The sequence below is a fragment of the Leptomonas pyrrhocoris genome (genome assembly GCF_001293395.1).
Source record: "Leptomonas pyrrhocoris isolate H10 chromosome Unknown, whole genome shotgun sequence".
In the NCBI taxonomy this organism is placed as follows: domain Eukaryota; phylum Euglenozoa; class Kinetoplastea; order Trypanosomatida; family Trypanosomatidae; genus Leptomonas; species Leptomonas pyrrhocoris.
In genome coordinates, this window is record NW_015438388.1 from 66,152 (window position 1) to 82,394 (window position 16,243).

Here is a 16,243-nt window from a genome sequence, read left to right on the forward strand (position 1 = left end):
GAAGGGTACTACCCCCAACGTCCTGGTTCTCTTCGAACCCCCTGTATTTCTCCGCAAATCCTTAAAGCGTACTTACACACAACAGTATAGTGGTGCCGCGATCTCTAACAGGGACCGTGAGCAGCCTCACGAAGCCACTGATATGGTTTCTTCGGTGTCACGTACTGACTTCTCCATGCGACCAACTTCTCTCTCCCCTGCTTTGCGTCCCCTCTCCATTTCCACAATTCTATCAGTGTCTTATTTTTCTGTGGTGCGCTGCAGAACTCTACAAGAGAGAAGCGTAAGTGGGACGCATTGGACGACTCCTTTCTGTGTCGCACCACCCACTCGATTCGCTCACCTAACTCACAAATATTTTGCCGAATAGTTTCCCTCCCTCATCTGTTTTTCCCTTTCTTTGATCTCTCCCTTATTCCAAATAAGGACCTCGAAGAAGCCCTATTTTCCTCAGACCCATAATCATGGAGTACACTCTGTCCGATGCCACCGTGGGAGCGGTTGAGCAGTTAACCGTTGCTCTCTCTAACACCCGCGTGCAGCTGCAGCGCGCACACGAGGGCATGCAGCTGCTCCTGTCGCGGTGCCAAGACGTCGGCGCGGCCGTGGAGCGCTGCGCCGAGGCGCTGGCCCGCCTCTCCACCTCGCCCAGCGCCGCCGCCTCGGACATCTCCTCGGACAGCAGCAGCGCGAGCGCAGCGCCGGCCGCCACCGCGTCGTACCGGCAGCTGTCCTGGTCGCTGTCGCAGTTCCACACGCACGTGGCGCGGCTGCTGTCCGCGGCGAGTCTGCAGGCGTACGACGCGGCGGTGGCGGACAAAATCGCGAGCCGGCTGAGCCTGATGGAGCGCGGCGCGGCGACCTTCTATCGCAGCGTGGCGAGCGCGCAGCAGCCGGCGGGCGCGACGGCGGAGAGCACGGCGGCTGTGCAGGGGAGCGCGCGGCAGCTGGAGCAGCTCGCGTGCACGCGCTTCGCACCCGCCTACGAGGGCTTCCTGCTGTACGCCGTGGCCACGCTGGGCGACTTCTGCGCTCTGTGGGACACCGCGGCGCAGAAGAGCGCGGAGGAAGTGGTGTGGTCGTCGGGGCAGGCGGGGCAGTCGCCGATGGTGGCGCCGCTGCACGCAGAACACTTCTGCGCTGTCGCACCGTCGAAGACATCCAGCAGTAAGCAGACGACGGGACAGTCTGCGACGACGGATAGGGCGAGTGCGTGCTTCGCTGCTGCCATCGGCGCTGTCGAGGAGATGTGCGACGCCTTCTTTGAATTCGTGCGGCTCCTACAAGGCACCGTTCATGAGTTCAGCCTTTCCTCGTTGGCACTTCTGGCGGTGTTAAGCGGCGCCCTGCCAGCTTCTGAGGTCAGTAAGGTTCACGAGGCGGCTCTCCGTGTCCAGAAGCTGGAAAAGATGTTGGCCGCCTTGAATGCGCGGTGGCAGACGCGACGGTCGTGTTACGAGACGCTGCTGCAGGAGCGCGTGACGGTGCCGCTGCGCCAGCTGCAGGACGACACGAAAGGCGGCTTGCGACTCGGTCATTTGTTCCGTGGGAGAGGTCACAAAGACGTCGCTGATCGCGGCACGGGCGCGTTTAACATGGCAGCAAAAATGGTGGCAAGAATGCGCATTGGTGACGGTTTTGTCACTGTCAGCCAGTCCGAGTGCTCGGGTGATTGCACGGTGAGCCCGATGAAGGTGCTGTATGGAGCGTGGTTCCAAATGGTGGATGTCTTTGTGCGGCTTGGAAGCGACGCCGCCAGTGAGGTCTCAAAAGAGGTGGGCATTTAGAAAGAAAAAGAGTAACGGAATACGGCTCACGTGGAGAAAGCACACGTTCTGTTCGCTACGCATTGCTCCCCCTTCTTTTTTCCGTTTCTGCCTTTGCCGTCCTGTGCAGCGAATTCTTCTTTCTGAGAAGTGTCGTGGCAGAGAACGACACTTTGTTGATGCTGCGACAGTACTCTCTCCCCCCTTTTTCACGTAAATGTACTGCACTCTCTCTCTCTCCATTTCTATCTTAACGAAAACAAATAGTATGGAGAGGTTGTTTTACTTTTACAGTGGTCGCTTCGTTGCGTGCGGGACACCCGTCGAAGCGAAAGTGGCGGAACCCGTTGTCCTAACTTAAGTTGGCTCCTCATGTGCACCATGAAACTGAGTTGTTTTTCCTTCTTCTTTTTTTTTATGTCTTTCTCCCCTGCGCGTGTTTTTTCATGCTTTCAAGAACAGTGTCTTGCCTTTTTCTCTTCAACCCCCCCCCTTTGTTTCGCACGTGCGTGTGTGGTCACAGTGGAGCCCCTCTCCTTTGCTCTCTTTGCTCTGTACGGTTGTTTTTTTTTTTGGTTATACCTGGTTTCATTGCAAGTGCAGTTGCATTATACTTTAGGAATGTTTGTGGTCGAATGTTTAGGATATCCTATGTCAGCTTTACCAGTTTTTTTTGGTAGTTTACGAAAAGAATGGAATGATGAAAAGAGTAAGAATGATACGAGGAGGATGAGGAGCAACGGCTCCGACGTTTGCTGATGACATGATTTCTACCTCTACTACTCTTCCTCGCTCTTCTCCTTCGCCTTATCTTTCGGACTTGCAGAATCAAAGTTCTCACACAACTTTTGAGTTTTTTCTTTTCCACCCACCCACCCCCGTGGTTGCCCAGCACGACAGGGATCCTTGGGTTTAACCAATTCAACTACCCTTGTTTGCCACTTCGTTAGTAGTGCTACCTATTAGAAAAAATGGAAAAGGAGGAAATCGCCAAGTCCAGTGCACCATCGTCCCCTGACGTTGTAGGGAGTAAGTTTGGCAGCGGGACGCTGCGCGGGGTGAATAGATAATATGTTGGAAGTCCATCGCGAGTTTGGAGGGTGGAATCAGGTCTCAGCCAATGCATCTCTCTCGGACTCTTTGCACCTCTCGATTCTTCTATTCTTACCAAAAGATTCTTCGTTACTTCTCTCTTCTGTTATTATCGATTCTTGCTTTTCCCTGTTCACCTCTGTGAAACCCTCTTTCACGTCCACTGTAGCGGGTGTTTTTTTTCTGCTTCGCGTTTGCGTGGTAAGTTCGCATTTCGAGTCTCTCCGTAGCTCCACAAGCCGTATCGCCTGCCTTTCTGAATCGATGAGCCAGCCCTTCTTTTTTCTGCTGTTTTGCGTATTTCCGCTTCTCAGCACTTCTTTTTCCTTCTGATATCGCAGGAGATATGGAAAGGAAGATAGAAGCAGGAACGAAGCCTGAGGTGCATTTTTGTGTGGACAAAACTTCTGAATTGGAGAGGGCAGTATCTGTACAGAGGGAAGTATCACCACCGGCTGGCGTGTTATGCTCATTCGACTGCTCCGCTAGGCGAGGTTTGGTGATGCTTTGAAGTAGTCGGTGTCGTGTGCCGATGTAATTGCCTCCCACTTCTTCATCCTTTTCTTGTTTCATTTTGATGAGTTTTCTGCCTTCTTTTTTGGTGTACGGCGGCTTCGCGCACGGAGGTGTTGACGAAGGGGATCGCACAACACCGCCGCAGCTCACGTGATAAATCGTAGGCACACTTCACACAACCAACGGCATCTGTACCCACACATATACACACGCACTCACACTATACAGCAAAAGCGAAGGATACGTTCATTGCATCGCCATCCTGTCGTAATCACGCGAGAAACCTGCTGGACTTTTGGTGGAAGCCGCAGCCAACTGCCGCAAACTCCCTTTTAAAGAGCTTTGCTGCCTTCCCTTTTATTATTCCTTCTCTTCAATACTATTACTTAGGATTTTTACATATTTTTGTACGTTCTCCGTACTTTTTTTTTCTCTGGTGTTTACGCTCTTCCCAGAGCTTACGCACCTTCACATATTTTTCTTCTCCATAGTTGCTTACGTTGCACGGCTGATGTCCTACGTTGTCGAGTACGCCAAGAGCGTGCACTCCGCCTTTCGCGCGCCGAACAACTTCTGCCACGACCTCCAGCACGTCATGCGCGGTGCCGTGAAGAACCTCAGCCAAACCTGCCTCCTCACGACGGAGCCGCAGCAGCTGGCACGCTACCAGGCCATTTTCACCTCTCTGCAGAACATCATCGACACGAACACGACCATGTCGGAGTGCACCGTGGAGCAGTCCGACACCTTCTCCATGATGGACAGCACGGGGGACTACCTGGCGGCGGCCTCATCCGCCTCCGAACTCTCTTCAGGACAGCAGCCGCGGCGCTTGAGCATTTCGACTAGCTCCGTCAAGTCGTCCAAGACGGCCCAGGAGGTGACCTCCGACTCCTTCGACGCCGTCGGCGCGGAAAACCTCAGCGCCGTTCTCTCCACAGAGCTGGTACGGCAGCTCGGCGAGGTCTACGACACCGCTGCCATTATTCAAAAGAAGGAGGCGCAGCTCCACGCACTGAAACCGAAGGTGAAGAAGTACGCATCGCAGAAGAAAGCCGAAAAGCTTCTGGTCGCACACAAAGCGGAGGACGCGCTAAACGTCGAACTCGCACAGTACAAAGGCGACCTGCAGGAGGCCCTGACGGAGTGCTTTCCCGCCGTGTACAAGCGCATCTTGCAGGAGTACATTGACCTGTGCAACAGCCTGCTGAGGGCCACGCTTGTCGGCACCAACATCATCGAGCAAGGGACCTCCGATGCCGCGACTCCGACCAACGGCGACGCGGCGCATCAGAGGATCCCCAGCGTGGCGCTCACAGTGGACGTGTTAGAGGCCCATGAAGCGCTGGAGGAGATGAAGCGAGAGGCACAGCACCGGCTGGAGGACGACAAGACGCGAGAGCAGAAGCTGCGGCACAAAAGTAACCTCCTCAACGCCACCGCTCCGCCGACGGCGAACGAAGCCGAACACGCAAAGACGCACCCGTCAGTCCCGATGAGCACGATAACCGACGTTCCGAGTATTCAAGACGCCGGTGTGCCGAGCGGGCCGTCGCACGCGGCACCAGCGGTGGCACCAGCACAGACGGCTCTCCTAAAGAGTCCAACAGCGTCGACGGTCGCACCACTGGAGGCGTCACACACCGGCCTCCCAACAACCACACGAAGCAGCGTTCCGACGGAGTCGCTCTCCAGCACGTCGGGGCCCGCCGGTGGGTCATCGCGAGCGGAGGGGGCAGCGGGCAAAACGAAGGAACCGTCCTCCTCAACGCGGTCCTCCACGCGGCCGAACGAGGATGGCGGCGTGACGGCGGCCCACGCCGAGGAATCTGTCGCCCCGTCCTTGGCGGGCGTCGTGCACCAGCAGTTCCCCTTTTGGTTCCGCTACTACTACTTCGACCGCCTCGCGAACTCGACGGAGCGGCTGGCGATCGCCTTCTGCCTCTACCTCAGCTACTGCAGGCGGCTCGCCCGCAGCGCCGGCTACGCCATCCCGCCGGCCATCAAGAAGCACATGGACCGCGTGGAGACGGAATCGACGACTGCCCGCTACGCACGCCACAAGCGCGAGTTCCAGGCGGTGCTGAAAGAGATCTTCACCTACCGCAAAAACCTGGAGGTGATGGAGACGTACGTGCGCCTTGCCCGGGATGCAGAAACGCACGTGAACAAGTACGCGGGCACCAAGAATAAGGACGCCTATGCGAAGTGGAGTGCTCGGCTGACGAAGGCGAATGATTCGATTGAGCTGCTGCGGGTGGAGGTGTTTGGGCGGGGGGCGGAGGAGATGATTCGGTTTTATGATCAACTGCTGCTGTGCATTCGCAGCTCCGTGAGCGACTTCATCGTGACGCTGGGCGGCACGCCCGAGGCCTGAACGTGCTACCGCAGCGCTGCTCCTCTGTCCCTCTCTCTCTTCCGTCTTGGTAGGCTCATTTAATAAACTGGAGGCTTTTTCTCTTTTCTGCGTTCTCGGAGTTTGCTAGCGCATGTACCGGCGAGCGAGAAAACGACTGCATCGCTCTCACCTGCAAGAATGCCCGAATGCGCCTTACCGTTTCTGCCGTCACACATTAACTTCATCTTCTAGGAAGGGTTTCTTTTGTTTGTCCTGTCCACCGCAGCTCGAACGCTGTGGCGACAAACTGTTTGCAATCCTTCACTTCTTCTCTGCCGTGTGCAACGGAAGCGCCGGTATCAACGGGAACGTGTCTGTGAACGCCAATGCAAAGCCATACGTGTGTGGGTGTGTGTTCACCGGATACATCTCAACGCACATAGTATTGCTTCTTCTCATTTTCCTTTGTAGCTTTTTACGCCTACTCGAATAAACCTCCTTTCTCAGTACACATTTCCTTCTGGTGCCTTTACTTTCACGATCAATACCAAACTCCGTCATTTTCGCGTGGCCATGAACTCTCCCTCTGAGCCTGTGCTGCGAAAGCTGCTGCAGCAGCTTTCACCGGCTGTCTCCTCGGCTCGAGGCGAGGAGTGTGAATCGGTTTCTTTTTGTTATCAAATTATTTTTAAAGGTACTTGACGTTCTATTTTTGTCTTCTCTTCCCTACCTCGTGGTGAAGGATACTCCGAATATATACACTGCTAATACATAACACGCTGCTTGAAACGGGTCTGCCCTTCATTTATATATATGCTATCAAAGAACATCAACGTGTGTGGCCTTTATTGTAGGTGTACCTGTCACTCTCATTTTATGAGGCAGGGAACACGCTATTCTTTTTTGTACGTCACGTGATTGCATTTTGTTCTTCATTTTCAAGTGACTTGCTGTTGATATATATTTTTTCATCATTGACAGGCCCCTCCGTCTTTTTTCTTCCGACGCTTCGCTCGTACACAGCAACAATGTTTTTCCATTTCGATCTTATGAAGTGGTTACACGAATCGAAGGAGTAGAGCAGACTACCCGCCCTTCTCAAACACTACGCCTCTGTACTGCATTTCACCGTCAATGCAGCAGTTTTTAAAATATCATAATGAAAACAGAGTGGATGAAAGTGTTCTCTGTCCTTCGCACATCGCGCCCTCTCCTGAGTGCGTATGTGCATATGTCTCATTGAAAACTTCCCCCCCCCCCACCTCCTTTCACTTTGAATCGTTGCGCTTCCTCACCTTCTCTTCTTTGCTTTCTTCTCCTCTTTGCCGCTCCTCGTTTTCTTCTCCGCAGTAAAGATATTTTCGTTCTGCGCGTATTATACAACTTCGCCGCCTCCGTGAAACGCTATCTTCTTTGGGTGTGCCTTTCAGCAGCGTATACACGACGGAGTAACACTCGGACAGGACAGCTGCCAGCTCTTGCTCTCTCTCTCCTTCTCTGCTGTTCCACACACGCACCAAAATACGCTCGTTTCTTTCTCTCTTCCTCCACTCCCTTTGCACTTGTCTTCATTAATAACAAACACAAAACGTTCTTTTTCATTAAATCTGTCGAACGCATCGGAATAAATACTGCCTTGTCTTTTTAGTGCTGAAACGTAGAACGGCGTCTTTCTGATTGTCGTCTTCATGCAGTTTTTTCGTCTCTCCATTGACTCTTCGCCGTCCTTTTTTTTTCTTGGGACCCGACGTGCCGCTCTGCCTTGAGTTCCTACTCCACCTTAACTCCCCTCCACCTTGATTCTCATCGGCACCATGTCCGCCGGTTCTGCCGTCTCCTCGCCGCCCGAGCCCCACCTTTCTCTCTCGCAGTCGGTGAGGAACAAGATGCTCTCGGAGGCAGCTCTCCTGGCGGCCGCACAGGACCTCGTAGAAGCCGTTTGCGAACACCCGCGTGCAGCTGCAGCGCGCACACGAGGGCATGCAGCTGCTCCTGTCGCGGTGCCAAGACGTCGGCGCGGCCGTGGAGCGCTGCGCCGAGGCGCTGGCCCGCCTCTCCACCTCGCCCAGCGCCGCCGCCTCGGACATCTCCTCGGACAGCAGCAGCGCGAGCGCAGCGCCGGCCGCCACCGCGTCGTACCGGCAGCTGTCCTGGTCGCTGTCGCAGTTCCACACGCACGTGGCGCGGCTGCTGTCCGCGGCGAGTCTGCAGGCGTACGACGCGGCGGTGGCGGACAAAATCGCGAGCCGGCTGAGCCTGATGGAGCGCGGCGCGGCGACCTTCTATCGCAGCGTGGCGAGCGCGCAGCAGCCGGCGGGCGCGACGGCGGAGAGCACGGCGGCTGTGCAGGGGAGCGCGCGGCAGCTGGAGCAGCTCGCGTGCACGCGCTTCGCACCCGCCTACGAGGGCTTCCTGCTGTACGCCGTGGCCACGCTGGGCGACTTCTGCGCTCTGTGGGACACCGCGGCGCAGAAGAGCGCGGAGGAAGTGGTGTGGTCGTCGGGGCAGGCGGGGCAGTCGCCGATGGTGGCGCCGCTGCACGCAGAACACTTCTGCGCTGTCGCACCGTCGAGGACGTCGAGCTACAAGAAACCGAAGCAGCGGTCACCGCTCATGGACCTTCTGAAGTCGACCGACGCACACGTGGCGCCAAAGAAGCGGCACACCTCCTTGAAGACCCTGAGCGACGACTTCGCGGCGGCCGCCGGTGCCGTGGAGGAGCTTCGCGATGCCCTCTTTGCCTACGTCTATCTCCTGCACGACACCATCCACCAGTTCAACGTGGCCGCCACCGTACTCACAGGGGCGCTGTCAGCCGTCTCTTCTGGCACCATGGCGGCCATGCTGGCCGACTGCACTCAGAACATTGCCCAGCTCGACTCGACGCTAATTAACTCCCGTCCTCGCATGACGACGCGCCGTTCCTGCTACGAGATGATCATGGCAGACGGCGTGCTCCGCCAGCTTCGTCAGCTGCAGGACGACTCGAAGAAGGGTGTTGGTCTCGTTGCCCTCTTTGACGCGGCCAACTATGCGCTTACTGGCAAGCCATCATCCGCGTCCGGGCATACGCCTCACCGGCTGACAGAGCCGCCCAGCAAGGAGACTGTCTCGGGTCACGCCAGTCGACGCAGCTCCAACACCCATCTTCCCTCCTGTCCGCTGGAGGTGCTGTTCGATGTGTGGTACACAATGTCGGAGCTGTGCACCCAAATAGGCACCGACTTCAGCGACGACTTTACGAAGCAGGTGAGCCTCTAAACCGAAAAGCTAGAAAGTGAAGATTTATTCGTCGCCACGCGGGCGTTCAGAGATGCGTGCGGGGTCGCTTCTTCTCTTTATATGCTGTGTGTGTTTTCTATGGATTCAATTTTCTTGCCAGCAGCTTTCTGAACTTATTGATTTCCGTGTCGAAGTTATTGCTCTTAATTCTTCTCTCTTCCCGTCCCCTCCCCCGATGCTGCTGTTTTTTGTTTTGCGTTCGTTTTCAGGCAAATCTGCCGTATTCACGTCCCGCATGCACAGGATAAAGGGCAGCATCACCACAAGCTGGCCGCGTTGTTTCTACTTCTAGCGACTTGCTGCACCCTCATCAAGTAACACTCGCTTCCACGCTGGCGGACGGTGTTGCAAGTTTCATTTTGTGTTTTCGACTCAATTCGCGTGTTTCGCACTCTGAGCGTACACGTTTTGTTTTTGTTTTAAATAATAAAGATGGCTTTCACGATGCAGCGCAAGCATCGCTTCAACGTACTGTTTCTTTTATATTTGCTTAGATATAAAGGAACCATTACGTTTACCTTTACTTCGTACATTCCGTAACTTGGTGAAAACAAGCACAAAACTATTCTTTTGGTAAAAGAGAAAAAAAATCGAGAGAGATTGAAATGTTGTTTTGCTTTGTTTTTGTTTTCCCATTGCAGCTATTTCAGTGCAATTCGCTGAAGAGTGCATGGTGAATAATTGGTTTTATTTTGAAGTGCGTTTTCCGTTCCTCTCTCCGTGATTACCGAATCCCCCCCCCCCCCCCTCCTGGTCAAGTGTCGGAAGACCTCTGCAGTTTTTCTCTCCCTTTGCGGTATTTTTCGTGTTCCCCTCGTACGTTGTGCTTTTCTTTTTTCTCTTCCTCTTGGAATGGATGCGGAGGCGGGAGGGCTGGCCAACAATTGCACCAACGTTGCTTCTTTCTCATGTTTTCTTCTTCATGTTTTACGCATGTTGAGCACTCGGCTAGCGTGGGTACAGCAGAGTGCGCTGAAGTACATTCCAGACCTCCGTTATCGTTGTTGGTCTCTTCTCTCCTGAAGAGGTAAAACAAGAAGAAGAATAGGAGCCCAAAAGCACTAGAAATCGTTAACTTCTTACAAATTGCTTTCTGCGAACGAACCCTTTTGTTTTCTAATTTCTCTGTAAAAACTTTCTTCTGAGGAGCACAACTATTGCACCGTGGACCCTAGAGAAGCAGTCCAACAAGACCTGTGCATCTCCGTCTCTCTTCCTCTGCATTACTGTTAACAGAACAACAAGGCAGCGCAGCTGTGTACGCCCCGTGGAATGACGGCTGATTCTGACGAAAAGAAAAAAAAACAACGTAACAGCTCGTCTTCCCACATCCATACACACACGGCGTCGCAACAAGAACTTCTTTGTGGGTTATGCCACATGAATGGGAGTGCTTTCCGTGAAGTTGTAGGTCACAGCGCTCTACGTTACGCACCGGAGAGCCCGTCGCTTCCTGTGCGTGACGGCTCAGTCCGGGGTGTTCTCAGCTTTGCGTGTATGGAAACGTATAGCGTACACGTAGAACGTTTTCTTCAAGTGTGTGTGTGTGTTTCGGTTTTCTTTTCTTTTCTTTTCTGTGATGGCACACTCCTGTCTGCATTGTCGTTCCCGTAGTCTGTTCGTTAACAGTTTTACTAGGAATGAAAAAGGATCTGCATTACTTTCAGTTGTCCATGTGTTTTCGTCGCTGCCGCAACGCACTTTTGTCGTGGCACGGTCTCCTAGGTATTCGTTTCGCACGCAACGGTAAAAGCTGCATTTACGCAAATGGAATTGCAACATGCATGTCCGTTAGGCCCAGGTCTACGAGTCCTCCGTATTTCTATTGACTTTTCCCATCTCTTCTCTTATCACCCTTCATTTCGTGACATACTTTTCTCTCTATCTTTCTTGTTTCTATTGTGACCGGTCCCTGTGTGTGTGAGTTTCGCGCTGCTTCACAGCAGTACCCACCTGCAACAGCGGAGATCGACGCAACGTGTACATTGCTTTTCTAGGTACTCCCCATTCTGGTCGCATAATACGTCGCCAACACTCCTTCTTCTTTTTCACTCTTTTCCATTTTTACAAGTAACTCAAACCGTGTTGCGGAATATAACTCGATCATCTTCTACTCCTCGGCGGTTTGTCAGCGTCATTCAAGGATGCTCTCCCGTCGCTGTAATGCGCGTTGTGCACAGTGGCCGGCGAGACTGCCGGCGTCGAAGCACACTCCCGCTATTCTCCACAGCAGCCGCGCCATGAGCCGCTTCTCTGCCACCTCCTTTGCACAGGCGGCATCGACGTCTTCCTCGCCGAATGCCTCTGAAGGGCCAGCGGTGGCACCCGCAGCCACAGCGGTGCTGCACCTTCCATCGAAGTCGTGGGCACTGCGGTGGAACGCGACACGGTCGCTGTCGGCTGAGGCGCCGAGGTACTTCGCTAGCGTCCTGCAGTCGCGCTACACGCACGTGCCAGCGGAGAAGGGCGTCTGTGCGGACGTCTTGGATGCCTCTACGTCTTCTGTCTCTCGCGTCTCCAATGCGCTGGCGCTGCTGCGTCGAGTGCGCTACCTCGACCACCTCTACACACGTCTTGGCATTTTCTCACACAAGTCAGCCGTGCAACTCCCGGCAGGCAAAGGGGCTACTCTGGTCTCCTTCTCTCACCTCGTTCGAAACTCGCGCCTCACGAACGCACAACAGGAAAAGGACGGTCGCCTGCTGAGCAGAGACGGAGGCAATAACAAGAACAATAATGCCAAGAAAGGAAACAGAGGCCGCAACGAGAACAACAACGACCCGGTGGAGGGTGGAGATGAGGACGAAGGAAAACCGGAGGACTGGATAGTGCCCCGCACCTGCCTCTTTGTGCTCATCATGATCGCCATCACCGTCGCCCTGTACCAGCTCTCACGGCCCAGTGGAAAACACATTGGGTGGGCGTCCTTAAACAGACACGCTGGTGAAATCAAAGAGGTGGCCCTCTACACGAACTATCTGCAGGTGTACCTGGACGAGGCGAAGGTGTATCTGGGACTCATCAACGACCACGACACGCAGCGGCACATCGACGAACTGGCGGCGCACTACCGCACGGCGCGTGCAACGGCCGTACAGGAAGAACAGCAGCAGCAAGCGGCCGCACTGACGCAGAAGGACAAGAAGACGAACAAAGAAGAAGACGACACGTCCTCCGAACCTTTCTTCAGGAATAAGCACTCCGCCGCGGACAAGCCCGAGGACCTCGACGTCACCATGAAGGGCAGCCCCCTCGCTGAGACGGCCCTTGTCGGCGTCGGTGTTTTTGCGTGGGTGGTGCCGTTCGTCTTCTTCCCGGTCTTCGTCATGTTCCTCTCGCAGTACATCGGCAAGTCCATGAGCTACGCGGTCGAGGCTACGAAAGGCAAGACGAAGGTGAAGGAGATGGTCTTCCGCGTCGAGAAGTCCTCGACGACTCGCTTTCGCGACATCGCCGGCATGAAGGAGCCAAAGAAGGAAATTACCGAAATTGTGGACTTCCTGCGCCACCCGGCGCGCTACACACGGCTGGGCGCTAAGATCCCCACCGGCGCCATGCTGCTGGGACCGCCCGGTACGGGTAAGACGCTCCTCGCGAAGGCGGTGGCCGGGGAGAGCGGCGTCGCCTTCATCCCTGCGATCGGCTCCGACTTTGTGGAGCTCTACGTGGGCATGGGGGCGTTGCGTGTGCGGCAACTGTTTAAAGAGGCCCGTAAGCAGCGGTGCATTATCTATATTGACGAGATCGACGCCATCGGCCTCAAGCGTCAAGGCGCAGGGCACGGCGAGAAGCAGGAGCAGGAGCAAACCCTCAACGAGCTCCTGACACAGCTGGACGGCTTCAGCACCGGCAAGCGCGGCGATGTGATGGTGCTCGCCTCCAGCAACGTCCCGCAAGAGGCGCTCGATCCTGCGCTGATCCGCCCCGGCCGCTTCGATCGCATCATCCACGTCGACACACCGGTGATTGCGGAGCGAATCGACATCTTCAAGGTGCACCTGAGCAAGCTGAAGCTGGTCAGCGACGACGCCAAGAAGTCGGCCGAGAAGAACGCGGTGGACACGGCAGCTGCTGCCACAGTAGTGGAGACCACTGCGACTACGATGGAAGAGGAGAAAGAAGGGAAGAAAGAAGAGCAGCCCTCCAACGAAGCGGTGGAGGCGACAGAGTCGCCCGCGTCCGCCGCTGATGCACCGAAGAGCACGACGGGCAACAGCCTTATTCTCTCTCAGGTAGAAGCAGAAAAGCAGGCCTTCGAGACGGAGTACAAGGACGGCGTCAGCGAAAGGGGCGACGGATCCTCGGCCATCGACAGGAACGACGCGCATGACTTCGACTTCCGCGCGTTGCTGATGCAAAAGTCAGACGCAGAGCGCGCGATGATCGACGTCTACGCGGAGCGCATGAGCAACCTCTGCCCGGGCTTCGTGGGGGCCGACATCGCCAACGTCTGCAACGAAGGCGCCATCTTGGCGGCGCGCGAAGGGGCTGACCACGTCGACATCAGTCACCTCGAGCGGTCCATTGACCGCGTGCTCGCCGGGATCGAGCACCGCAGCCGCGCCATGTCCGACTTCGAGAAGAACGTCGTGGCGCACCACGAGGCCGGTCACGCCGTCGCCGGCTGGTTCCTCAATCGTGCAGATCCCCTGATGAAGGTGTCGATTGTGCCACGTGGTGGCTCTGCGCTCGGCTACGCGCAGTATCTGCCCAACGAGAACTTCACCCGCACGGCGAAGGAGATCCGTGACTCGATCAGCGTCACGCTGGGCGGCCGGGTGGCGGAGCAGATCTTCTTCCGGCACCTCTCCACTGGTGCCTCAGATGACCTGCGCAAGGTGGGTCGCATGGCGTACCAGTATGTGTCGTCCTTCTCGCCAGGTTCGGTGTACCCGGCACCGGGGACAAACAGCACGCGCCTGGTGAAGCCGTTCGGCGTGAACAAGTCAAACGATTTTGATCGCCGCGCGAAGTCGCTGGTGGACGAGGTGTACGCGGACACGCTGGCTCTGCTGACGGAGCACAAGGAAGACATGAAAAAGCTGGCGGATCACCTGCTGAAACACGAGCTGCTCACCTACAGCGACGTCGTGCGCTACCTCGGTGCTCGCGGCACGCGACAAACCGACAAGAAGAAGGGTGTTTAGGACAGATGACCTTTGTCTGAGTTGATGAGAAGTCGTTTGGTATCTTCTCGTTATTATATATATATATATATATCGTATGAAGATGTGTATGTGTGTGTGTGTCTACGTTGTTGGTTTGGAGCATTGAACTACACTACCACGTCATTTCGTTGCCTTGTGTGCTGTTTAATTGATGTTTCTTCACATAAACGGGTTCTGATACAGAGAGCTGAACCATGGTGGGTGAGTAAGCGGGGGTTTCTGTTTTCTTGCGGCTGATTAAGGCGTGAGATCTGTTGCCGTCGCACACAGCTTTCAGCCCACACATTTATTACTGTCATTGCGGTGCGTTAAACGAATGCAAAGAAGAAGAGGAAGAAAGGTTGGTCGCGTGTGAGCCTATTTGTCCGTCACCCTGACGCTTGACTTTCACGCGATGCTTTACCGTCTTCTGCGTGACATTGTTTTTGTCTCTGTTCACTGCGTGTGCTGCGCTGATCAACTCCACGGCGTATGTCTGCTCCGTGCCTCTTCGCTCACATCTTTTGCAGTACCGCTGCTAAATTGCACGACGAAAATGAATCATTTCCTCACTCCTTTTTCTTCTCCATCACCTCTTTGCTCTCGTACTTTCACATAATTCTTAATACACTGGTTCTTCACAACAGTAGAGTTCTTCCTCTACGTTGTGCTCCTTCGATACCCTTTCACTTGCGAATGTACAACAACACCGGCGAGGCGGAAGGTACCGCGTACGTCTACATCCGCGTGTGCGACCTGCAAATCCAATACGGCAACATGCCCAGCGGACTGGACAGCGGCTTTCACGTGGACGGCCTCTACGTAGTGCTCCGCTGCGGTGACGAGGTGCGGCGCACGAACTGCCTCTGGCCGTCCACGCCATCGTTCCCAAGCTCTAAAGGCCGCCTGATGGACGCGATGGTTGGTGAGGAAGACGAGAATGACTGGGTGTGGAATGAGCTTTTCCGGTTTGAGCTTCCCCACGAGTCACCGGTGACAGCCGACTCAACGGCGATACCTTCCCAGCAAGGACAGAGAAACGGTGCGTCAGCGGCGGGAGGGAACTCCTCTTCCTCCCCCGTAGCGCGTCCATCTCTTCCTTCCGTGCCGGCGGTAGCCAGTTGTGAAGGTCTCTTTAGCGCGGTGCTGCCCATGTCCACTGCCGGCGCTGCAGCCGCGGCAGCAGCAGCAGCAGCTACGATGAGCAGTGCTGGAGGAGTGAGTGCGCAACACTCCTCGGCTTACAGCCCACAATCCCCTGCGCCGAACTCTACCCCGCCTCTAGGCGGATTCCAACAACACACGAGCACGAACTCGCCTGCGGCAAACGCAAGCAACTCGCCTTTCCTTCACCCTGCCGTTGATCTCGAGCTGTGGCGCAGCACACCCAACTCCGAAAACTGCCTCGGTCGCTACACCTACCACGTCCCGCTGGAGCTCCTGCACGGCGGCTACGGACTGCATCCGCTGGACGTCGTCGCGGAGCGAGTGGTGCCGCTACGGACGAGAGAGGCACCGAGCATCATGGGCAACCTGTACGGCTGGAGCGGGCACCGCCTCAGTCTGCGGCTGCGTGTGCAGGCGGTTGGACTCTCGCCCGTCGCCGCGGAGTGGATGCTGCCGGCTGGAACTGCCAGCACGTCGTCCGCTGGAGCCGCAGGGAACTACACACTGCCGTACGCATTCGCGATGAACGACCAGACCGGCCGAACGGCGGTGCTCAACGCGAGCTACGTCTCGTCGATGGGGAGCATCAATCCCGTGCTGGCGAATTTGTTAGCTCCTCTCGGTGTGCTGCCGATGTCAGGGCAAGGAGGACCGGCGGTGCGTCCAGTGCCGGGTGTGGTGGGGATGGGCGAGCCGTGGAATGCCAATCTACCCCCTGTCTTTCCTCTCTTTCCTTCGCCTTCAGCGGGCGCGGTGCTGCAGTCCCCGACGGGCTCCTCTGCGCTGCCGGCTTCGAGCGAGCAGGGCATATTGGGGGAGGGCAACCCGGCGTGGCGGGGAGGCGTGCTGCCGGCGGTGCTCCATTGATAACGGCCACCGTTGCCACGGCCGCCGCAGCAGAAGGAACAAGAGTGACGGTTCTCCTTGATGTTCTT

At 55.8% G+C, this 16,243-nt stretch overlaps 5 protein-coding genes across 13 annotated transcripts; all 5 read left to right on the top strand.

Moving 5' to 3' along the window:
• Positions 1-234: 234 nt before the first annotated feature.
• ABB37_09496 (hypothetical protein) lies at positions 235-1,787 on the top strand (the record flags this gene model as incomplete). Of its 3 annotated transcripts, none has more annotated exons than XM_015808986.1 (1): positions 235-1,787. In XM_015808986.1, the coding sequence occupies exon 1, from the start codon at positions 465-467 to the stop codon at positions 1,785-1,787; it is 1,323 nt and encodes a 440-aa protein (XP_015652306.1). In that variant the 5' UTR covers positions 235-464. The 3 variants fall into 3 exon arrangements, with proteins under 3 accessions (XP_015652306.1, XP_015652307.1, XP_015652308.1); XM_015808987.1 differs by having other exon boundaries at positions 263-1,787; XM_015808988.1 differs by having other exon boundaries at positions 425-1,787.
• An 803-nt stretch (positions 1,788-2,590) lies between these two features.
• ABB37_09497 (hypothetical protein) lies at positions 2,591-5,751 on the top strand (the record flags this gene model as incomplete). 3 transcript variants are annotated; one of them, XM_015808989.1, is made up of 1 exon in its annotated part: positions 2,591-5,751. In XM_015808989.1, exon 1 carries the CDS (start codon positions 3,886-3,888, stop codon positions 5,749-5,751), a length of 1,866 nt encoding a protein of 621 aa, XP_015652309.1. In that variant the 5' UTR covers positions 2,591-3,885. The 3 variants fall into 3 exon arrangements, with proteins under 3 accessions (XP_015652309.1, XP_015652310.1, XP_015652311.1); XM_015808990.1 differs by having other exon boundaries at positions 2,939-5,751; XM_015808991.1 differs by having other exon boundaries at positions 3,483-5,751.
• Positions 5,752-7,060: 1,309 nt separating this feature from the next.
• On the top strand, positions 7,061-8,973 carry ABB37_09498 (hypothetical protein; the record flags this gene model as incomplete). 3 transcript variants are annotated; one of them, XM_015808992.1, is made up of 1 exon in its annotated part: positions 7,061-8,973. In XM_015808992.1, the coding sequence occupies exon 1, from the start codon at positions 7,693-7,695 to the stop codon at positions 8,971-8,973; it is 1,281 nt and encodes a 426-aa protein (XP_015652312.1). In that variant the 5' UTR covers positions 7,061-7,692. The 3 variants fall into 3 exon arrangements, with proteins under 3 accessions (XP_015652312.1, XP_015652313.1, XP_015652314.1); XM_015808993.1 differs by having other exon boundaries at positions 7,066-8,973; XM_015808994.1 differs by having other exon boundaries at positions 7,359-8,973.
• A 1,944-nt stretch (positions 8,974-10,917) lies between these two features.
• Positions 10,918-14,141, top strand: ABB37_09499 (putative mitochondrial Atp-dependent zinc metallopeptidase; the record flags this gene model as incomplete). 2 transcript variants are annotated; one of them, XM_015808995.1, is made up of 1 exon in its annotated part: positions 10,918-14,141. In XM_015808995.1, exon 1 carries the CDS (start codon positions 11,139-11,141, stop codon positions 14,139-14,141), a length of 3,003 nt encoding a protein of 1,000 aa, XP_015652315.1. In that variant the 5' UTR covers positions 10,918-11,138. The 2 variants fall into 2 exon arrangements, with proteins under 2 accessions (XP_015652315.1, XP_015652316.1); XM_015808996.1 differs by having other exon boundaries at positions 10,936-14,141.
• Positions 14,142-14,786: 645 nt separating this feature from the next.
• ABB37_09500 (hypothetical protein) lies at positions 14,787-16,175 on the top strand (the record flags this gene model as incomplete). Of its 2 annotated transcripts, none has more annotated exons than XM_015808997.1 (1): positions 14,787-16,175. In XM_015808997.1, exon 1 carries the CDS (start codon positions 14,838-14,840, stop codon positions 16,173-16,175), a length of 1,338 nt encoding a protein of 445 aa, XP_015652317.1. In that variant the 5' UTR covers positions 14,787-14,837. The 2 variants fall into 2 exon arrangements, with proteins under 2 accessions (XP_015652317.1, XP_015652318.1); XM_015808998.1 differs by having other exon boundaries at positions 14,790-16,175.
• Positions 16,176-16,243: the final 68 nt, after the last annotated feature.